Here is a 24,202-nt window from a genome sequence, read left to right as displayed (position 1 = left end):
TATATTTTGCGGTGAAGGAATACACTCTCTACCTTTCTCTCCACTGCAAAGTTAACCTGAAACAAACTATAGTTACTGGGAGACACACATATCCTGTGTGTGTAGTGGAAAAGCCTAAAAATATTATAGGTGGTAAAAAATTTTCTCTGTCCATTCTTTGTTAGAGGTACCTCAGAATAATGTTTATTAGGAAAATGTGCGATGAAAAGGGTCATCCTTAGTTTAATTCTTGAAGATAAAGAATAAAAAAACTAGCATTTTCAAGATTTTTTTGCAAAAGCTTTTTCATTTTCAACTAGCTTTAACCAAATATGGTATGCAAGAGGGCCTGGGTTTGAGTCCCGGCAGAGACGTGATGACTTTTCTTTCTGAGTTCATCTCAGCATAATATCCAGAAAATAACTGTTTCCTTAAACAAATTTTGTTGTTAAAGTTATCAAAACAGTTTTTATGGCTGAAAAATGTTATTTTAGCACCGACAATGCTTCCATAGTCAAATATAGCTTAGCTAACAAACATTTTTGTGCAATCATTTTGACTCTTGCACATGCATAATAAAATTGTAACTCAAATTTGGAGAAAATCTTTAAAATGCTGTCTCAAAAGTTGATGACATTTTTTCACAACATTATAAAATAAATGATAATTTACCTGTTTATAAAAAGTAACTTTGAAAATTTTAATATGCATACTGTCAATTAATTTGGGTAAATGTTCTGGGTTGATTTCAAACCAACTTTGTTCAATTTGAACTTCTAGTTTTGCCGCTCTTAAAAACTCTAATACCATATGCATAAACATCCCATGCTAAGATTCCACTCAGGTTTTCCATCGTATTAAGGTCATGACTAAGTAATGGCTATCCCATTTCAGGTTCATAATTATTCTTGACCCACTGTAGGAGGGGTGCCTAATCAGAGGTGAAAGGGCAGGAAAAAAAATGAAATGATGTGTTATGGCATAAAATTTTTCTTGCCCTCATTAAAATAAAGTGATTAAAAAGTCTTTTTTTTAAGGAACTGTTGAGAAGAAGGGTTAAGGTGGGAGGGGGGCAGAGGTGCAAAAAATAAGCTCTGCATGTTTGGAGATTTTGGCTCAAGCTGCTCCTGATATGCATACATACTTTTAGCTTCAATGTTCTTCATTTACCGGCATAATTCATGATAGATTATGGCTGCCAAGACCCATGACCTCCTTCATAAGAGAGGCTCCAGCCCTGGGGACCTGATATGGAAATATTTTTTCCATGGAAATTGTGGATTGTATACATATTTTTTTACACTATAAATTTACTATAGAGGAGCCTGTTGAAGAATTCTAGAATGGGGTCCTAGAATCTGCCCACAGCAGACCCTTGCATAAGAATCAAGACCTTCAGTCCCTGCCAAATCCTCTTGAAATTTATAGTAAACATTCATAGGAAAAATGAGATCAAATCTGTTCTTGGTGAAAAGCAGGTTTTTTTCAAGAAGGAATTTTGAAGGATTCCAGCATCTCAAATGATCTGGAACCTCAAACTTTCAAGACTACTGTACTGCCCATGTGCAATACAATTTTATTAAGAATTGTAAAAACTTCTTTTTAGATTTGTCTTTATATTTGTGAGACAGTGAGAGACAAAAAGTTTGTCTTTTATACTTATGAGACAATGTTTTCCATTTATTATTCGTGTTGGAATGATGTTATGCATGTCACAATTATTGCACTGATGTATATTGACTAGTTCTATATTTGTGCATTTCTCAACACTAGAAATGGTATATACATACATTGAGTATATGTTCTTTACTTCCCCCCCCCCCCGGAAAAAGTTGAGGGTCCTCTATTTGTGTGTTAAAATTTTTTAATGTTGCTTTCATTGGTTTTTCATTTGAAAATCAGTTTTCGGTCCCTATATTTATGACACTCACTATATTATTTGTTTTCACTATTATAAAGTTTGTATACAACATTATCAATTATCTACTATGGGGATAATTATAAAATTCTTTGTACAAGACATTTTAAGATTGTCTAAAATGACGAGGAACATTAAATGTTTTTTTTTACAAATTCTCTAAAGTTATGTAGACAGGCCTATACAAGTTATCAAGTGTAAATAAAGATTATACCATACAAAACAAAAAGTATTGGTACTTGAAAAGTTTTTCTACTGATATCCAAACATAAAAAAAGAATCTTATACTCAGTTCCTTTGTCATCAAATTAAAACTGATGATATAAAAAGAAATATTTGAACACACATTGGTGGTACAGCTCAAATATTTTTTCAACCTTTGCTTTATTTTGTTGAAGCCATGGACATAGTTTTTTGTTTTCATATTTGTATTTTATTAAACTTTATGTTGATTTTGTGAATGTTGAAGATGTATATTAAAGACAATTATTTATATTATTGGATACTGATGTTGTTCCAACTTCTGACTTGTACTGTGTTAAAAAAAAAAACAACAACAAGTATGTCGTGTTATGTTTCATAAGTGATTTGTGTTATAAGCTGAATAAAATTATTGTTTTCATTTGTTATAATACGTTTAAAATTTATTTTGCTGTTCATATCCTTTTTGATACTTTAATTCTAACCATTTTCTTTCTTTGCGTTAGATTGTCACAAAAGTTTCTTTTTATTTGTAAGCAGAATATGCCTAAATTTTCATGTTCTATTTATATATGATTGATTCTGCTCTAGTCCACCAGTCTGGAAGCTGTATATTAACATTTTACTAAAACAAGTGGATAGTTAGCTAACTAAAATACCTCAATTTTTTTTTGTAAACAAAATTTTTCCAATAAAAGAGAGAGAATCTTTTGAAGAAATATGCAGGAGGTCAGGTGAAGTGGAATATCCCAGTCAAATGTTAACTGCTGCTCTGTGGTTGTGTGGGCATCACGATGGCCTTACATAGTGAGAGCCTGTGTTCGATCCTTGCAGACGACACAGTGTTGGTAAGCTGAAGCTGATTTACTCTGGTTCTTCAACTTTGAGGTTGCAATGTGAACCAGTCTCCTATTTAAAAAAGTATCTTTACAGAGAGCAGTGTAGCAGTACTTCCAAAATACAGACATCTGCAGCTTTCATTACCAATTTAGGAGACCAATAACAGCACTTCTCCAACACATGACACGCAAATCTCAAACAACATAAATGCATTAGGGCCACACATCAACGGAATGATAAAACATTGCACTTGGGAAAGAAAAAAAAAACTTTTGGGACAACCTAATATTTGAATAGGAAATGAACCTATCTTAAAATTTAAAGTGAAAACTATATAGATTGCCTCACATTCCCTAAAATGTCAGATCAAAGTATCTGTTATATTTTGTGTTAGGAAAAGGAATTGTTCAATTAGTAAAACTTAGTTACAACGACCTCAGTTGTAATGACACCTCGTTAAATATTTGTTTGAAATTGTTTAGCACACATTGAAACCTTTCTATAATGATACTGTATGGATCTAGAAAAAATATTGTTGTAGACAGTTTGAGCATTTGTGCTATTTCCTATTGAATAGGAATTCTGCCAGGATCAAAGAAAATATCATTATAGGCAGGTTTATTATTATAGACAGTATCGTTATACACAGGTTCCATTGTAAATGGTAAGTATCAGTTTCTAATACTTAAATTTTATTTCAGTGAACGAATACTTTGAAGTAATAAAATAATGCTGATAAATAATTTGAATTTCTTCGTAATTTTATGTATTGAAATTTTTTTTAATTAAAACTAATGTATGTGCAGCTTTGTTGTGAGTACTGCAAATACAGTAGAATTAAGGTTTTTTTTAAATAAATTCCACTACACTTATTCCAAGAAATAAGGTACAGGTTTTTAGTGAACAGTCGTGGAATTCCAAGTGGGAAAAATTGGTTTATTGTACATTTTTCAACAAAAATTAATGAGTTAACTGTTTTATCTCATACTTTTCTACCTCTTTTCTGTTAACACAAAAAAACAATGATAGTTATATTACTTTTCAGACTATTTACGAACTAAGAAATACATGAAATTTAACTCCCTTTTTTTTTTTTTTTTGGTTAATTTTAAAAAGATGTGAAAGAAGGGCTTAGACCATCAGAAAAATCATTTTTCTTACAATATATTGGAAGTACTTCTAATTTTTAATGCTAATATCTAACAATCATTACACCTTGAACAAATTGTACATATCACTTAGCATTGCACCATCCTGGTGTTAAAGCTCCTCGTCGTAGAATTTTCCGCATGGCAAGAAAACTAGGAAAAGGATCGTCGGCTGGTACCATTGATCTTCGATGTTGGTCCATGCGATGCTTCAATCTTCTCAATATAGCCGGTTCTGATGAAGCGAGATTTACTTTCTCCAGTGGATCTTCTATTAGATGAATTTACCATGTTAGTCAAACTATAGTGGAATCCTTGATTTCTGCATTATGTTTTTCTTAAACACTATAACACGTTATGTAAAATTTAATTCTTTAACTTTATAGTTCTTATCACTTGATGAGAACCAAAATAAGTACAAAACCTACAAACTATACAGGATGTCCTGTAAGTCTTAATGCGGCCTGTAACTCATCAACCATTCAACGTAGAGGTATGGTTCCAATTTAAAAAATGCTAAAAATGTGTTCAGAAATCACCCTGTATCAGTTTCGAAAGTGAAAATGAAAAACGCAATTACAAAATTGTTGCCCTGTCTCTTCTGAGCCCGACAAAAAAATTTCACGTTTCCAAGTGCAATATTCACTGATTAATTCAAAAATCGGAGAAAAGATGGGGAAAAAACAGCATAAAATGCGGAAAATAAGCATTGATTTTTTTAACTTTTCCCCGACTTTTCAATTTGAATATCTCAGCAAATGTTGCACTTGGAAACGTGAATTTTTTTTTGGCCTCAGAAGAAACAGGACAACAACTTTCGCATTGGGTTCTTTTAGGACGGGGTATCCATATAAAAATTAAGATATTTTATTTTTGACGCACTGTGTTTTCACTCTCAAAACTGGTACAGGGTGGTTTTTTACTACGTTTTGAGCATTGGTTGATGAGATAAAAGCCGCATTAGGACTTACAGGACACCCTGTATATCTTAGAATGTATAATTACTTACTAAACTAACCTCTAATGTTGTATAAGTATACTCCACGTTCTGTGATGTTAGACTTTGAACATGTTGTCTCTAAATCGATCCCTTCTTTTTTAGTTGATATTTCAACGTGATCGCAAGGTAGACCAGGATATCCTTGGATTAGTTTATAGTCACCAACTCTAAAAAAGAATATTATAGAACATTTCTGAAAATGCAATGTTTATGAATATCACCGTAATGTGAATTTTGTGTTATTTTATTTTTTTAAACCGTTCAATTATTGCATTTCAATTTATTGCACTATGCTAATATTATGCATTCTTGTGGGATTTTACAAATACAAGGCCACAACAGGCCACACAACATTATCGGCAGCTATTTGTGACGCCCCTAGCAAAGGTTCGCGACGCAAACTTTGAGAAACATTGGTTTAGACCAGTGGTTCCCAACCTTTTTCAGTCCGCGTACCCCCAGCTGGCTCGGTTCCTTTCCACGTACACCCAACTCCGAATCCTCCAGACTCCTCCCCCCCCCCAATCTGTTTCACCCATTACAGTTTTCGAAAAACTTAAAAAAAACGTACATGTTGAATTAAATTAAATGGTCTGTTTTTTTCATTATTCAGATTTTTTATTTTTCAAGTAAGCAAACAAATTAACACAAAGATTGGGAAAGAAATTAATATGATGTTTGGGACTGTAAATTGAATTACAAAGTTTTGAAAAATTAAGCTCAAAAGAGGATTAATACAAACTCGAATCCGGAGATGCGTTCAATTTGCTTCTATATTTATTTTTTATGTAAATATACGAAGAAAACGCCCGTTCAACAAGCTCAGTGCTAACAAAGGGCAACAAAAACATTATGGTTTTTCTAGGAAGTTCAACGTATTCGTCACCGCCGCAAGCGCAAAAACTGACTAGTTTCACCATTCTGCCGTTGAAGACGATCTTCAGAGTGGTATCTGATGCGAGCTCTACCAATTTTCTTTTTCTGGAATCAACAATGAACTCGGTTCAAAATACTCTTCTTTGAAAGGAGATTAGATGTCCACCGATCACCCATTTCCGGCTCTGAAAAATATTTTTCAAACGAGGATTTTAATCCTTCCAAGTGGCCAACTGTTAAATTTATCTCGGCTTGTGACAAGAAATCGTGAAGTGTTTCAAACACTTCCTAAAAAAAAGGCCACCTCTTGCCGAAGTTCAAGCAGCCACGTCAGGACTTTACCCCGGGACAACCACCTAACTTCGGTGTGCAAAAGCAAAGAGTTGTGAAGGATGTCCATGTCTTTACACAACAATTTAAACAACCTGTATTTGGTAGACTTCACCTTGACAAAGTTGGCAACCTTGACCACTTCATCAAGAACGTTTCGCAAATTTGGAGGCAACGGTTTCGATGCAGGGATCTGTCTGTAAATATAGTAGCGAATCCATTTCATTTTGTGAGCGACTTCTGCCACGACGGCCCGAGTAGCAACCTTCCGGGGATTTTCTTCCATGTGTTGTGAGCCCAATGCATTTTGACCATTAAATTCTTTTTTCAAGGAAATAATAATTAATTGCTTCAAATAAGTCTTTAACAGTCGTACGTCCCCTTCGATGAGTGACAAATAAAAAGATTTACTTCGAGTTCTCTTTCAAGTACTTAGCAATTACAAGTAGCACTGAATATTGCGCAACGTCGGTACTTCCGTCGACTTGGATAGAAACAAATTCACAACCTTTGACGTGGCTTATGACTGTGCTCTCAACATCGCCTGACATGTCCTGTATTCTTTGAGACACCGTATTATTTGACAGAGGTATTAAACTCATTATAAGAGCACTTTCGTCTGCAAACATGCATCTGACAGCATATTTACACTATTTAGAAAAATAGTGTGATTTTTCCCTCATCTCGCAATACCATAGCTAATGTAGTAGGAGGTCTTGGTAGCTTTGGCAACACACCTTTTGGAAGATTCAAAATATGTTTTAACGTTTACAGGTGCACGGTATTTCATTTTGGTGTTTCAGTCCGCTTTCGCGCAGATCTAGTTTTCAGCTACTGATCCATAGCGCAAATCACGTGAGTAGTAGGTGCTTGGTAGAAAATTGCGGGAATAACACGCACACGCCTCAATACAAACACCCACAACAAAAGTTAAATACAACACGAATTAATTCTTCGCTTTTATGCAAAGCCCGGAATGTGTCAACAATTGTGTCAACAATCAAATATAAAACGCCGAAGAAAAGTGAGCCGAGAGGAAGGAGTGCGTGAATCTGGATCATAGGTTGGGCGCGGGCGGGACAAGGGAAGGCCGAATCTTCCAGCGGACGCAACCCCTCTGTTATAGAGGATTTTATTGATAGGAAAGTCAATATATTACAACTGACAATATTAGTAAAAATCTCTACCTACTTTTAAAAATTCTTTTTAATATTTTTTAATAATTTTGCTCTGTTTTTAGATGGATGGCCGCCATTACCATTTTCTTTTCGCGTACCCCCGGTTTGGAACCACTGGTTTAGACAGTAGGATCTGAGGGATCGGTTCTCCTTACGAAATGTGACAAAATGACTGATATAGATGGAGTCAATTTCCAGCTACGACCCAGTGATCTGTTTCTTTTTATGTATAGAAGTACGTGAATGATTTAAATATTTTATTGGGACAGATTTCCCCAATAAAAGCAACTAATACCTTATAGCCCCTCTTTTATAGTCCAAGTCATAAATATTATAAACAAATTCATTCCGGACAGGTGAATCATTGTTGCTTATCACATTCCATTGGTTCACTCCATCGATGCGGGGATCTGTAAAATACATAAATTATTTGTTAAGGTTAAATTGAATTAAACGTATTGTGTGCAGCATTTGATATTTTATATTTGATTGGGTTTCTGTTGTGTCTTTTTCATCTCAGCACATGAAAAAGACAACAAACGATGCTTATCATGATAATTTGCTCAAAATTAACAATACTGTTTCACCATAATACTGTCCTCCAGTTGCTCCAATTATTGTAGGAAACCAATCAACAGCGTGGATCATACTGTAAACCAGAATAAATAATATAAACGACAATTCTGTACAAAGAGAGACCCATTATAAAAATAGACATTCATTTTATTATCAATCCATGCGCGCGCTAGAAACCCTTAATTAATGAAAATCTATTTTGAGGTCGTCAACAAAAACATGCTAATCATGTTTACCGTACCGATCGGAAAAGTTCATGAGAAAAAAACACGTTACTTGTTATTAATGTATCCAGTTTTTTGAAGAATGTCGCCGTACACAAAGGTTGGAACTCTTGTTCCTCCTTCCCAGAGCGTATGTTTTGCTCCACGTAAAGGATAGTTGCTGCCGCCACTCAGGACTTCTCCGCCATTCTGCAAGAAGAAAAATAATACAGGCAGGGCCCATAGGCGGAGATAGACGTGAAAGTCTGGGAGGGGGGGGGCACGATGATGATTACGGGGGAGCATGATGATGATGTCAATTCATATATACGCATATACATTAGATCAGTAGGCTTCACTTTTGACGCTGGGGGGGGGGCAATGCCTCCCCCGTATTTCCGCCCATGAAAGGGCCGTTTTAAGAGCATCATGGGCCCCCAGGCTAAGTGATTTTTCTGAGGCCCTACCTGACACTTTCTCGAAAATTTCAACCAGATCTCATTTATATGAGCTCTCCCCCTCTCCTCTTAAGGCTACTGGGCTATGCGTTAAGACGGCTGAATACCGGGTGATTCATAATAGTTTCCACATGTTTTGAAACGGAGACAAGGACCACAACTGTGATCCGTTAGGTATATGTACTCATAAAATTCATGTCCCACTAGTGGGAGAAATGGCATAGGTGATAAAGCAGCGTTACATGACTGGTCAGTCAAAATGGCTGCATCTGCTGTGAAACAGGAGATTTGCGCTCTTGAATTGAGTAAAAGGGAATCTATAACTGTTGTGCGACAACATTTTCTATTCAATTGAAGAATTAAGTTGTCACTGATGTTCTGCAACTGTTGTATCGACCTGGCATTTAACATATTCAGAAAAGAGCCTCCCACGATAGTTACCTCAAGCCAGAAGTGCGAGTCCAGTAAATTTCACGAGGAAACTGTTATGGGAGTCTGTTTTCTAGAGGGGCGCGGTAGCCCGGTCGATAAAATGCTCGCCTAAAGTACCAAAGGATGTTTAGAGGTGTCGCGAGTTCGATACCCTGTTCGTCCTTGTCAGAAAACTTTCCTGATACAGGGGTACAACAGAAAATGGCGACTTGACCGCAGCAAAATATTGCTACCGCAGGGAGTCCCCCATCGAGGGGTTAGCGCACCAATCTCTCGATGAGTATAAAAAAAAAACAAGCCTGCCGTTCGGAATCGGCAATAAAATTGTAGGTCCCGGTCTAATTAGCCCTCGTGTGCAGAAAATGACCGTGGGGCGACAAAAATGATCAAACTGTTTTCTAGATATGTTAGGTCTGGTTGATGCCATAGTTGTGCGCGACATCAGACATCATCGATACTTCGGTGGTTTCGTTATATCGGATAATTGTACCTGACGCTGATTTTATCAAGAAATTGTGGTGTCGTGCTAGGAAAAATAGCTGATCAATAGCAAACCAGATGCTATCGGCTCTACAATAGTGACGATAAAATTTTTGACTGGGGTTCAATCCAGATTTGTATCGGAGACTTATCAATTCAATGTCTTGATGCATAAGATCCATGGTCACAGCCAAAGACGGCTACAGTACAATGTATCCGTACGATATCTGCACACGTGTTTTCATACTATCCAAGCAAATACAAGTGTAATTTTGCGCTTGCAGAGATGTACCGTTTTTCTACCCGTGCGTTGGTTGCATTGCACTATTCCAGGTTTTCGTTCGTAACCGGGAAAGACGTAAAACACTTATTTGATCAAGTTGATGTAAATTTGCATGAAAATATTCATGTTATAAATGTTTTAATATAGATGTTCTAATTTTATGAAACAAACGTATACTTCATTATGAATCACCCCGTATAACTTATAGAGAGATTGCTAAATGAAATTTCATGCACTTCACAAAATCTGTTATAAAGACTAGAAGAAAATTAAAAGAAGGTTTACATCTGAAATAAAAACAATGAGGAAATTCTCCCAAAAGCCATATGCCTTCATATCAGCTACCAAACTCCCGACTGCATCATCCATTGCTGACACCATTCCTATTTTTGAATAGAAATTGAATATAATACCTGGACTACATCATGTAACGAAAAATCATTCATTTCAAAAGAAAAAATTGACATCATATTATCGTTTTCATGGTGTGAAAGTCAGAAATACCTTATTACCACTAAATATTCGTCTTTCTTTATTCTGGGTATGTTTATATTTTTCTTCATACTCTTTTGGCACCTATTAATAAAAGCAAAAAGTATTCAACATCATATCTTATATATTCTGGAATTATTTTAATTTTTAAATACAGTAAAACCTCGATAAGTCAATCACCTTATATTATCGACAAATTTTGACTGCTTGAGCGAAGTGGCGACTTAAGCGAAGAGCCGTCAGTTTCAATGTGATATATTGTGAAAATCGTATAAATTTAAGGTAATATTATATTTATTAAAATTAAAATATAAATAAAATTTATAGATTGCAAAAAAAAAATTTTTTTTAACTTTTTTTGAGCTCTTATTACTTGACTTATTGTGGTAATATATACTGGTACACTTTTATTTATACATACTAGTAATTTTTAATTTGGACTAATCAGAGTAACTATTAGAATAGTTAGCTTTTCTTCACAACAGAGCTATTGCACATTAATTTTACATATACATGAAATTTAATTTTAGTGCTTTAATTCTTCATCAGTAGTTCATGATATAACTACAAAGTAAAATCTTGGTAAAATTTATCAAAATAATCTTTCACATACTAACTACAAGGCAATCTCGAACTCGGGGTCCAATTTTGATTTGAGGGGCCCCTGGGAAGGGAAAAGCACACATAAGAAGACCTCAACTTAGGGAAAGTGTCAGACTTTTCAACAAGATATTTTGTTTAAATTTGAAGCCTTAAATTAGTGGGGGGCCAAGGGCGTAGCGAGGGTGGTTCACTTGGGGGTCTGGTCCCCCCCCCCCCCGAAATGTGAGAAAATGACCGGAAAAAGGGAAAAAGATGGCCAAATCCATTGTTCTGTCACTTTGGTCCCTCCCCCCGAACGAAATTTCTGGCTACGCCCCTGGTGGGGGCCCATGCAGAAGTCAGGTCCAGCTCGAACAGTCCCTAACGTTTCAAAAACTTAGTCAATGAACTTCCTCTCAAGTAACTCTTGTTACTTGAACTCTTCGGTTTTGGTACATAAGGCTTTTATAGTGATGTTTAAGCATATGGCAATGCTGTTAACAAGCTCTTTTTTATAAAGGAAGCCATGAAAATTACTTGTTCCTCTCTCAAACTTTTTCATGACGAGTTAACCGAAATTAGTGACGAGTAGTAAGTTTAATAACATTGTTTATGAAAGCTGAACGGGTCAACGACGACTTAATCGGAGCGAAGACTTATTAGGGTGACGACTTAATGAGGTTTCCCTGCATTATTGAAAGTCCACCTAAATATTAAATTTAACAAGCAATTTTTACGAATTTTTTCCCAGCTTCTGTTAATAACTTTTAGTTAGCTATTTTTAGAAGGGAATACACGTTGTTGGCGTTGTTGAAGAAATACACACACACGCGAAATTATCTTGATTTGTATATCAGATTATTTTATTGCAGCTTGTACCTGATACTAAAGATATAAATTAGAACTGGTGCGATAGTTCTCCCCCCTAGGCCGGTTTAAAAAAATAAAATAAAATAAAAAAAACGTCGCTTTTTAAAATATCATTTCTAAAATACAGAGATGCCAGAAAAAATGAATGATGGACCGGAAGATAAGATGGTTGAAGAGATAAGACTTTTAACATGACAAATCAATCAAAATCAATGTAAAAATCATACTCCAAAAACTGAATATAGCTTTTTACTTTTTGGTTGTTTTCGACGCAGGCCCGTAACTAGGCTGGGGCAACTGGGGAACTGCGCCAGGGCCTCGAGCCAAATGGAGCACCACAAACAATTTACACTTATTTTACATTATAATCCTAGGGAAGGGGGAGCCAAGAAAAGGACTGCCCGGGGGAACCGGGAATGAACGTTACGGCCTTGTTTCGACGTAATATTATGTCAACAGCAGTATAGAATAAATTGATATTGTTTTCTTACCTATAATATGAGAGGAATAATGCCTTTCTTTTGAAATTCTTGCAGGTCTCGAAAAATTTCTTCCTTGTTTAACCATATATTAAACATCGATAGCAAAGAAAAATTGAATATACTGAAAGCGCGATATATCTCCCACGAAATGAATGAATGAAATATCCGACGACTTTATTTAGGTTTTCATGTTAAATTTTTAACAGCGGCTCTAATGAAAGGTGCGGAATATTCGTATCATAGACTAAAGATATAATAACTGTATTATATACTATTATAACTCTATGATTCGTATGCGTGTTATAAGGGACTGCTATATTCGCATTCTGTTATTTACATTTACATAATGCCGGCCTGTGAATTTCAAGTTATAAAAAGTTGTGTGGAATTTATTGACTGTTTTTTTTTTTGGCCAATGACTTCAAAAAAATCTCAATTTTCCTCCATCACATAAGGATTTTTACAAATATTGATTATATTATTGGATTAAATTAGATTAATAATGCTCTTAAAAAATTAATGAATAATTTCCAGAAAAAATTAACTGACCCTTTTATAATCTTTAATTAATTTTTTAAAGAAAGGTCCATGCAATGTTTGACGGAATTAGCTTTTGGGAAAAAATCAACACCGAGAGGAGGGAAAAACTAATTTGTCGACGTAATATTACGTCAGCACTACACGATATACAAGAAATTGAAATAATTTCTCTGCCACTCAGAAGTTTTGATATCTTTCTAAAGTAACCCTATTAAGTCCTTGTTTCTCGAAGTGTGCGTTGCGGCTGCTTGGGGAGTCACCAATCTTTCTTTATTAACCCCTTATTTGTAAATGATGCTCTCAAAAGCAACATGAGTATCTTATATTTTTCAAGTAAAGGCATTTTATATTTTAAGCTCGTTTCGGCATTGATGCTTCTAAGCAACTACTAAACATTTGAGTTTTATTTGTGAATTGTTTATGAAGTTCCTATAATTACCAACAGAAGGCTCAAAGATACACGTCTCCTGTTTATTGACCAGCCAAGCAAGAACAATTTTTGACCTTTGCATTTTGGAGTGAAATACCGTGTTTGGAGCAGAGACATTGCTCTGAATTCTTCAACAATGATAGAAAAGTAAGCTGGCAAAGCAATTAATGACATTTTTGTATTATTCTAATCTATGTAAATCATATAAATACAGTGTGTTTCTTAAAATTCAAAACCCATAATATGGGACAATCATGACAAAAAATTTTTCTTGTCTAGGCAAAATGGCCAACGAGGTGGTTGTGAACACACTGGACCAATCATCGTCGAAATATCCAGAATACGAGAACTCAAGTTGCCTCCAAGCAGGGCAGTTGCTATAGCCATGGCTCAGCATGGTTCAGGATAGTACGAAAAAGACAGTCTGAAAGAAAAACCTCGCCCGAGTGGCGTGGTGGCAAGATGCTCGTCCTCCATCGAGAAGGTTGCTGTCACGGTCCCAAGTTCAAACCCGAGGGAGGATAGAGGTAAGATATTTTCCCTAACGAAGTTGAGACGACCACCGATAGATAGCGCCTTCATTTCCAACCCATCTCATTAATGCAGTAAATTGCGATATGGCCAGAGTTGGTGTTTGGTGAAGTAGTCTGTAAAACAACTGGAAGAACAAAACTGCAACACATCAATTTCAACAACACCATTATTTGCTCACCAACCAGCTTATGTCGTGTACTGAAGTGGGAAAGGGGAGTATTACATTCTCCATTCAGAAATAAAGAAAACCGGGTGAAAACATCACTTAATGCAGATTCTCCTATGGAGAAATTACATCGGGCAAAAAAGCAACGCTCCCGAAAGAGAAAAACCTGAGAACAAAGGCTATGAATAGCTGTCATAAATGTAACAAAAGACAAGGTTCTTGGCCAAAGAAAATTTCGCCATGCTCCAGGCAGAGACCACAGAGAAATTAAAGTGATCAGACGGTGGGAGCAATCAGTTATAAGCGAAGGGAGGCAGATCGTTATTTGTTCTTTTTTTCTGGTTTTCATTTTTTTAGCGCTTCTGATTTAGAAGGGAAAAATATTATTGTAGAGGTCAGTTTATTGGCCAGTATAGTGGTGCCATCTGTTGTAAAAATTGGAAAAGCGAGGTTACCAACGGTGCTCGTGCAGGCGTCCTCCTTTCTCAGTCTTCGAATTTGGCAACCCTAGTTATAGTGCTGCCATCTGCTATCTATTTTTCGAATTATGAATGAAGTGTAATGATTGAATATGTGCACCGTTATAGGCCTGTTGCTGTCTGTGGCGAGACTTTTTAACAGGAAGATCGGTTCACCTTCGCGCCTCGAAGTTCGGAACCACAGAAAACCAACTTCAGCTGACAATCAGCTGTGCCACCGGTGATGTTCGAACCAGGAAACTGGACTGCATTTCACCGAATGATGGAAAGAAAACAATATCGGAATATTTATACATTCTAATCCTTCATTTGAATGTATGTGTCAGTTTGAATCATTATTTGACGTTTATTTGGATGAAAAGGTTATACTTGCCTGTAGAGGATAATGAACAGCTTGAAATGGAAGATAAAGAAAAAGTGGAATAGATGGATCAGACTTCGACAGTAGCTCAGTTACAGCATTTTTCATAACTTCCTGAAAAATTTGGAACCGAAAAAATTCTTATAGAATCTAAGCTTAGCACAAATAGAATGCACGTAAAAGGTATGTTTTATATATATACAGGGTGTCCTGTAAGTGCTAGCACGGCCTTTATCTCATCAACCGTCCGTCGTAGGGGGGTATGATTCCAGTTCAAAAAATTCTCAACAGGCGTTCAAAAATTACCATGTACCAGTTTTGAGAGTGAAAATACAGTGTGTAACAAAATAAAAAAAATCTAAAGTTTTATACTGTCTCCCTGTGCTCTAACTTCCAGTTAGAAAGTTGTCTCTTATGTTTCCAACAAAAAAAAAGTTCATGTTACTAAATGCAATATTTTCACTGAGATATTCAAATTCGAAAAATGGAGGAAAGTGTGGAAAAAACAGCGTTAATTTCGGATAAATCGTTGTATCCGCATTTAAAAACAGCGTTAAATGCGGGTAAAACGATTTTTGCGCATTTAGAGATGTTCTTTTCCAAATTTCCTCCATTTTTCGAATTTGAATATCTCAGTGAATATTGCACCTATAAACATGAATTTTTTTTGTTGTCATCAGAACAGGAATAGAAATTGGAAGTTAGAGCACACAGGGAGACCGTATAAAAATTTATATTTTTTATTTTGTGACTCGCTGTATTTTCAGTCTCAAAACTGGTACAAGGTAATTTTTGAACGCCTGTTGATCATTTTTTAAATCAGAATCATACTGCTACGACGGATGGTTGATGAAATAAATTCCATGCTAGCACTTACAGGACACCCTGTATATAGACTTTCCAATCTTACCGTAGTGTAGATCCCATTATAATCATTTGTAGGCTCGTCATTTCTGTGGAAGTCCAGCACTTCCCTCCAAACTTGAACCGAACCTTCGAAAGAAGAAATATTTTATAATCATTGATCAATTTCAATCAATTAATCAATCAAACACAATCAATTTCATGACAGTTCTATAGTTCAACAGTCAGCTTAGTTATATTTTTGTCTCGTAAGATAGTAGACTTCTTTACTAATTGTTTGTGTAATCACTGATACACTCAAACGTAATCCATAGATCCAACTTTTGAGTCGAAGAAATTGTTGCTGATAACTGAAAGGTTTGGACGCGCAGGGCCTGCAGTAGAGGGGGGCAGGAGGGACAACTGCGAAAGGTGGCAAAATTTAGGGGGCGGCAAGTTTTAGGTTGGGACAAAGAACACCGTTATAAAATTATCGAATTTTGAATTTGTGGAGGAGGCAAAAATCTTATAGTTATGGCCCTGCGGGAGCCAACCTCTAGTCAAGGACGCTGTTGGCCTCAGGAGACAGGGCAACAACTTTCTAATTGGGTTTTTAAATATTAAGTTCTAACATTAAGTTTAATTTTCGGCAAAATTTGAATATTGATAGGAATTCCTGTGGGTTCCAAAACTGTTCTAAATTAAAACTGAATAGAGAAATGATAAAAAATATAACGAAAATATTTTGCTAGTAATGAAAAAGATGCAAAAATATAATTTTTTTATATTCTGTCCTTATAAAAAGTTAATTTTTTTAATTTAATAGTTATACAACTCCATACAATAGGAATGGCTTATATGAGGTCTCTACCTATAGAGATGCCGTCATAGGGTCGAGAGCATCTTACTAGCCTTTAGCTACTGCTCTCTTCCCTGTCCCATCTTTCTTCATCAAATTATGAATTAACTGTTCTATACCGTGTCCATATTCAAACATTTTTTTCTTTCTCTTTGCATTTTATTTCAAATATTGTATAAAATATGTAATTTAATTGTAAACTCTAATTTGTATAGTATTGTCGTAATTGACTGGGGACAAATAAATTATATTATGTTATGTCTATACACGTTATTTGGATACTTTTTCTAATTCGGGGTATGTCTCTAGGATCAATGGTTTACCAGTAATTTGCGGTGCGTGTTGTTAGATCTATGCACCCTGTATATACATGTTATTTTAATAATAACGCGATCCTCACGTATTCGCAGGAGATCCTTATGATCTGTCCAGGGTTAATGGAGTTTTTTGTTACGTTAATAGAGACTTTTGTTATGTTAGTAGAAATTTGTTAGTGTCAGTACATTAGAACCCCGCTAATTCGACCTAACTGGGACCACGACCTATTCGGTTAGCGAAAAGTTCGGATTACCGATGTTAGTCTTTTAAACATGGCTTTTTTTAAAGTTGTAAACTGCAACTGAGCTCTACAGGTGGGATAAGAGTAACAGACCAGATAATTCCGTTTAACAATGACCGAAAAAATTGTGGAGATGTGTGAAAAAAAAGTGAGATTTTTTTTTACCTTTCCAATGTTACGTTTTTGCTTCAGCCAATGAAACAAGGAGAGTTAAAATCCGTCGAACGGGTGTAAAAAAATGTTGCTCATTGAAAATGGGAATGAATCCCTTTCCATTCTCCAAAAAATTAAAAAAAAACAAAAAAACAATTCGTTGAAAAATGTCATTTAATGGCCTGCAAAAATATACTTGATGGAAACCTTGCTAAAGAAAACTTGTGAAAAATTATGGCCAAGACTTGCTTTGGACTATAATCAAAAAACAACAAAATAATCCAACGAAATCCTTCAGCTTTTAAAAGAAATCCCAATCCCTGGTTGCGAGGACGCAGAGGCAAAAGATATGGGTGCAATGTTATCATTAGACTGCAATAGCCATCAAATTTTCACGGATGGAGAAATCGTCTTCGAAGTTTCGACTGGCAATGATTCATCGTCAAGCGATGGGTTAGACCAGTGGTTCTCAAAGTGTGCTGTGTGTGTAGCAAAGTGCAAAGTGTGTATAGACTATTCTGGGGCGTCGCGGATGTTGTCAAAGCAAGGGAGCAACGGATGGCAAAAGTGTGAGAAGCACAGGTTTAGATTACAGTGCTCCAACACCAAAGACTCATTCAGAAGCTGTGGTCGCTCTTGAAAATTGTTCATACATACGTGGAGCAGCATGATAATGCAACCGCTGCAGACATCACGTTTCTGAGACGATGATTACGAACTGTATCGTCCGCTAGGTATATGTCTCTTCTTCAAATGAAAACGTAAGATATTTTCGAAGTAACTATGTGATTCATCATTATGAGTATGATCATGCATTCACTGTCAATATGGTAATTGGAACTTGTTGCAATGCCGACTTTTTATCAGCGTATGTTTTTTTTTGTTGTTGTTGATTCTTCGATTTTTTTGCGCACGTCGCCTTTTTTTTGAAGAGCCGTTCAGATTGAGCTGGTTTTCAGATTAGCGGGTTTCTAGGGTAGACATAGATCACTGCCAAGTGCGACATTTATCCGCAATCGAGGTAGTGGTTAGAGCAAGGGGCTCTTATACCGAAGTGTAGATATCCATGCGCGAACCGGGATTCGAACCCAGACCTGCACAGTCAAAGGATACTTTCCTAATCACACCGACTGCCAGGCGGTCATTCAATACAGTAAACATGTAAACAATATGTATAGGTCAAACTTCATTTCCTCCAACAACAAATAACCTTTTACAAAAACGATGTAGAATAAAAAATGTATATGAAATTGGAAACTTACTTTCTATCGTATGTTTATAGTAATCACCTTCAGCATAGTAAAAACCAAGGAAAGAATCGAACCCTCGATGCGTTGGCGTATACGAATCATTACAATGTCCGAGATGCCACCTATTGAGTAAATCCCATAATACAGTTTTATATGTTTAAGTTCAGTTTTTTTAGAAACAGTAAACAGTTGACCAAGGAAATATATATGTTTACTCTGTGAATACTCACTTGCCTATAATATGAGTAGAATAACGCATTTCTTTTAAAATTTTCGGCAACATTTGAATATTGATAGGAATTCCTGTGGGTTCCAAAACTATGATAACACAGTTCTAAATTAAAAATGAATGAAGATGTATAGAAATGATAAAAAAATATAATGAAAATATTCTGCTATTAATGAAAGAGATGCAAATATACAGGGTGTCCTGTAAGTCCTAATTCGGCTTTTATCTCATCAATCGTTCGTCGCAGAAGTATATTTTCAATTTGAAAAATGCTCAAAATGTGTTCAGAAATCACCCTGTACCAATTTTAAGATTGAAAATACAGTGCTTCACAAAATATAAAATATAAATTTTTATACAGTTCCCCGTTCTCTAACTTCCAATTTGAAAGTTATGGCCTTATCTCTTCTGACGCAAACAAAAAAAAATTTCACGTTTCTAAGTGATTTCTAAGTTATTCGCTGAGGTACTTTAATTCAAAAGTAAAAAAGTTTGGAAAGAACAGCGCAAATGGGGGAAAGGAATGTTGTCCGTTAGTTTATGCTGTTCTTTCCAAACTTTTCTCCGATTTTTGAATTCAAATATATCAGCGAATATTGCACGTAGAAACAGATTTTTCTTTTTGCCTCTCTCTCTCACACACACACACACACACACACACACACACACACACACAGGAGAAACAACGCAACAACTTTCTAATTAGAAGTTAGAGGACAGGAGGATTGCATAAAAATTTAGATTTTTTATTTTGTGACACACTGTGCGTTTTCAGTCTTAAAATTGGTACAGGGGGATTTCTGAATACATTTTGAGCATTTTTTAAACTGAAACCATACCTCTACAATGAACGGTTGATAAGATAAAAGCCGAATAAGGACTTACAGAACACCTTGTATATATATATATATATTTATATATATGTAATCTAAATTTTCTGTACCTGTCTTCCCATGTGGAATGGATAGTAACCAGTCATGAACGCTGCTCGAGACCTTAAATAATATATCAGGATATTATTTTGTTGAATAACGCTCACGAAAAAAGTCTATTTCAATCATGGATCGTCTGTACAAAAATTTCCGGAACTAAATTTTTGATGATTTGCTGACGACAGTTCTCCTTCTCTTTGCTCATATTAAAAAAAAGACAATGTAAAATATCTCAAGAGAGACAAATTACAATGACTTCCCACGGGATGGAAACAAAAGAATACATATATATTGTGTGGGAAGGGGGTTGGATGATATTTTATTGTGTTTAGTGCATCGATGTTTAAAAGATAGGCGCAAAAAAAAGACACAAAAATTTAGTTCGGGAACGTTTTCGTTCAGGCGGTTCAGGTCTTGAACATATAGATAAATTAACCGATCGAATTTGTTATATTGTACTAACAGCTACCCGTGTCTTCCCTCGCATCGATTTGGTAATCTGAAAATTCTTCCCCCAAGACCCCTTTTAGAGAGGTTGAATTTTAAAAAATCCCTTCTTAGTGAGTCTACATTATAAAATAAAACTACTGACGAAATTTCATATTCTCTCCATATACAGGGTGTTTCAGAACTCATGGCTAATACGTTAAGGGGGGGGGGAGGTGATAGAACACCACTAGACAAGCACAAATCACCATACAACCCATGGTTGGAACTCAAGTGGTTGAACGCTAGAGGATGGTCTGTGTTGTGTCGTCAAATAAAGAGAAACAAAACAGACAGAGACAGAAAGAAAGCACACCGATGATTAGAAGGAAGAACAACTTCCTATTACTCAGAGACATCACAGCAACTTCTCAAAATTGCGGCCACCAACAGTGGCGCAGGCTTCATACCATCGATGCAGTGCTGGGAAGCACCCCTCCAGGGATTGATCACTTGAGTTCCGACCATGGGCTGATTGGTCATTTGTGCTTGTCTATAGTTGTGTTCTATCACCCCCTAACGTATTAGCCATGAATTTTGAGACACCCTGTATATAAACTTTGAACTCTCTTTAAGGGTTGAATGTTGGAAAATCCTGTCTGAGTGAGTGTCTACATTATAAAATAAAACTACAAAATATGAATCGCACGTGTTAATGATAGCTCTCCACGCTTTTTCTAGTTCTTCGGGAAATTTTTCTAAAAGACAAAAAACACAGAAAACTTTGCAAGAAAAATTCGATATATTCATTATTCGTAGCAAAACGAAGTTAATTGGCGCATCATTAAGTAGTTTCAAAACCTTGACTTTAACTTTGAACAAGGTAAGACAACTTTTAACAAGGTAAACAACCTTGAACTTTAAATCAAGGTTGTTTACCTTGATTTCCAGAAGGCATTCGATCGGGTCCAACATGGTAAACTCTTGAGGCGTTTTTTTTTACACGAGATTGGGGGAAACTTGCTGAATTGGGTAGAATCGTGGTTAAGAGATAGGTCGCAACGAGTTACGGGGAATTCTCTACTTGGACAGGCGTCACAAGTGGAGTCCCTCAAGGAAGTGTCCTTGCCCCCCCCCCCCCATACTTTTTTTACTTTTTATCGATAAACTCGATCAGGGTATCGATGGGATTGCTAGCAAATTCGCAGATGACGTGAAGCTAATGGGGATAGCCGGGAATCAAAGCGATGGGGAGTTGCTCCCGACCCACTTGAACAGGATTGGAACATGGGCAAATGAATGGAGCATGAAGTTTAGCGTTCTTAAGTGCATGGTTGATCATTTTGGCTCGAACAACCCACGTTTCTCTTACGAAGTGAATGGTGTCACTATCCCGGATGCAACTAGGGTGACTGATTTGAGAATTCTCATTGACGAGTGGCTCAGGTTTTCTGATAATTGTTCAGCGGTGGTTAAAAAAAGCGGATAGAGTGCTTGATTTCATTTTAAAAAAGGTCTCTTCGCGTTCTCCCAAAATCATTCTTCCGCTTTTCCGTGGCTTAGATCGTCCTGGACTGGAGTATGCTGTAAGGTTTTGAAGACCATACCTACAGAGGGACAGACATAGACTTGGTTGAGTTATGAAGAGAGACTTCATTTTTTGAGTATGTTTACATTGGATGAACGCAGGTGGCGGGGAGATATGATCGAAGTGTTCTAAATTTTCGACGGGATGGATAAGATGGACCACATGAATTATTGTTACACATTCAATCGACTGCATTCGCAAGGAAACACCAGTATCGATTGATAAGGGACAATTCTAGGTTATGGTGTGTCGCAGGGAGTTTTTCTCTAATAGTTGTTAATAAATGGAATAGCTTACCCTCGGAGGTAGTAAATTCTAAAACAATTGACACGTTTTAAAAGAAATACGATAAGCATGGTGGGGTAAATCGAGAAGCTATCCATACTTAGAATAAGACAACCATAAATATTTTTTATGGGCATTGTATAATATTTTATCATGTATATATAATTTTTAGTTTTTATAATTGCATTTTTAATTAGGGGTTGCTGTATTTTAGAAATATACGACATCCATATTTGTTATGAGAATCTTTTTTCAGCCAACTCATTGGGCATTTTGCCTGTTGTGGCCTTGTATTTGTATTTATATTCGTATTTGTATTTGTATAACATATCATCCAGTCGCTTGATCAGGATATGATGTAAGCATTTATGACCCACTATTACGATTTACTCAATTGTGATGATTGTGCATCTAATCAAAGAATATCAAACGTCTACAGTTATAGACGAATTACAACATCGCTAATGCCATTCCTATGTATCACTGCTATAACCGTGGGAGCTTTAAGTATGGAAACAGTCAATTTCGTGTTGGGAAAAACTTCAATTTGCGCCCGAGGACACTTCCATTTATACAGTACCAATCGAAAAAACATTTTCACGTTAGGTTGATGAAGGATGGATCGATGATATGGACATATAAGAAATCCAATAATTAATTAAATAGCATCTAGATACATTGACAGAGGTGGAACCAATCGAGAGATGACTGGCTCTGAAACTGAAGTCATATTCCCATATGGAAGACCAAGATGAAGAAGTGGAGACAAGTTCACTATGAGCAACATAATAGATGGATTTCTCAAGTTTAAATCGTCAATGGATTATTGCCATGACATGGAATAAAATATCATGTCATGGTAATAACACATAAACACATAAAATACCGATTCTCTACACGCAGAAAACTTAGTATATGAAGCCTTGTCAATGGACTCCAACATATTTTATTAAATGAAGAAGAAATGACAATAATATTACTGAAATTATCGCAGAAACCCCCCCCCTCCCCCCGATGTTTTTTGTAACTCAGGAGCACCTTGCTCTTTTTATTATATGTCTACAAAACAAAATTTTATGGTTTTGGTTACTCGCAGATTTTCCGTATTCGCAGTGACTCTAGAAACACAACCCCCGCGAATACCAAGGGCCGACTGTACTGATAAAATTTCATATTTACAACTTCAGCGCAGTTTCAACCCGGTGAGTTTGTCAGTCAATCAGTCAGTCAGAACATGTTATTTTATGTATAGATAACATATTTAAAAAGACACACAATAATTCTGGAGTAATACTTACGGTGTACATATTGGTTGTACGTAGGATTGGTTCATAATGACACCTCCCCGGGCCAACTCATCCAGATGAGGAGTAAACATATCTTTGTTGTTCCACCCAACATCATTCCAACCTGAATAGATTGATTATATTTTAAGAAAAAAATCTACACAGACTCAAAAAAATCTTATCTCAAATGAAATGCATTCTCTCAACCACTTGATCGAATATACACAATCAGAAGTCTCACCGAGATCATCGGCAACAATGAAAAACACATGAGGAGGTCGTTGTGCCGCGTACGTGAACCCGATTAACAGCAGCAACAGCACAGTTACCACCAACTGAGTCATGGCGGAAGGGCTATAGTAACGCTTCTTGCGTATGGGATGCCAATTTATATTAGAAAAACTTTTCTCCATACCTCGGTTTGAAATAATAATGAAAAAGAAACGAACCTGAATGGGGGTTTTATTTAGCACCGGAAAAAGGCACCGTGTGTGATCCAGGATATCCGTAAATTGGTGGAGCGTAACTTGTTCATATATTATGTATTACTATATATTCAATGACTTAATTATCACTAAATCATTCTTCAGTGCCAGAGACCATCTGAATTCTAACTGGTTGTAGAGCCAATTAAATTTTTTCGATCTTATTTTTTAATATTGTAAACTTTTCCCTCTTTCGTGATTAAGGAGAAATCTTCGTGTTGCCATGAAATATTCATAAAAACTCGCCGGTTTTGTAGATTCACGAGTAAAGTTTAGAGTAAATTAATTTTGAGTAATACTCTGTATTTCATGAAAATCTGTCGTGAGGGGAGTTTAGGAGAAAAAATTTGCGGATGAAAAATTCCAATAGAATTTATCGAGAATTTTCCACTGATTCATTTGTTCAGACAAGAACAAAAACGAGTTGCTTTTCATTAAAAGTGCAGTACCCAGACTAAGTTATAATAAA

The 24,202-nt window shown here is 36.0% G+C and overlaps 1 protein-coding gene across 1 annotated transcript; it reads right to left on the bottom strand.

The window, feature by feature from the left end:
• Positions 1-4,076: 4,076 nt before the first annotated feature.
• LOC149065690 (arylsulfatase B-like) lies at positions 4,077-23,613 on the bottom strand. Its single transcript, XM_089253919.1, has 14 exons — positions 23,490-23,613; positions 23,261-23,372; positions 19,675-19,726; positions 18,733-18,836; positions 18,515-18,624; positions 15,749-15,831; positions 14,851-14,952; positions 10,415-10,478; positions 10,188-10,285; positions 8,323-8,459; positions 8,058-8,119; positions 7,766-7,880; positions 5,105-5,253; positions 4,077-4,357 (listed from the first exon to the last, which is right to left on the bottom strand). Exons 1-14 carry the CDS (start codon positions 23,590-23,592, stop codon positions 4,173-4,175), a joined length of 1,476 nt encoding a protein of 491 aa, XP_089110045.1. The 5' UTR covers positions 23,593-23,613; the 3' UTR covers positions 4,077-4,172.
• Positions 23,614-24,202: the final 589 nt, after the last annotated feature.

The sequence above is a fragment of the Pholcus phalangioides genome, unplaced genomic scaffold (assembly GCF_987345545.1).
Source record: "Pholcus phalangioides strain wild (caught in Gottingen) unplaced genomic scaffold, Ppha-v1.0 ptg000039l_1, whole genome shotgun sequence".
Classification (NCBI taxonomy): Eukaryota; Metazoa; Arthropoda; class Arachnida; order Araneae; family Pholcidae; genus Pholcus; species Pholcus phalangioides.
Note: the sequence above shows the minus strand (reverse complement) of the source record. Positions and strands in the feature narration are given on the sequence as shown.

What these genes read in the sequence shown, in the direction of transcription:
- LOC149065690 (XM_089253919.1), bottom strand. Translation starts at nt 23,592, where the DNA reads ATGACTCAGTTGGTGGTAACTGTGCTGTTGCTGCTGTTAATCGGGTTC. An exon ending in CTGTTCATTATCCTCTACAG is followed by an intron (nt 10,479 to 14,850) that starts GCAAGTATAACC and finishes TTTTATTAATAG; the next exon opens with GTGCCAAAAGAGTATGAAGA. An exon ending in ACTGGATACATTAATAACAA is followed by an intron (nt 8,120 to 8,322) that starts GTAACGTGTTTT and finishes TCTGGTTTACAG; the next exon opens with TATGATCCACGCTGTTGATT.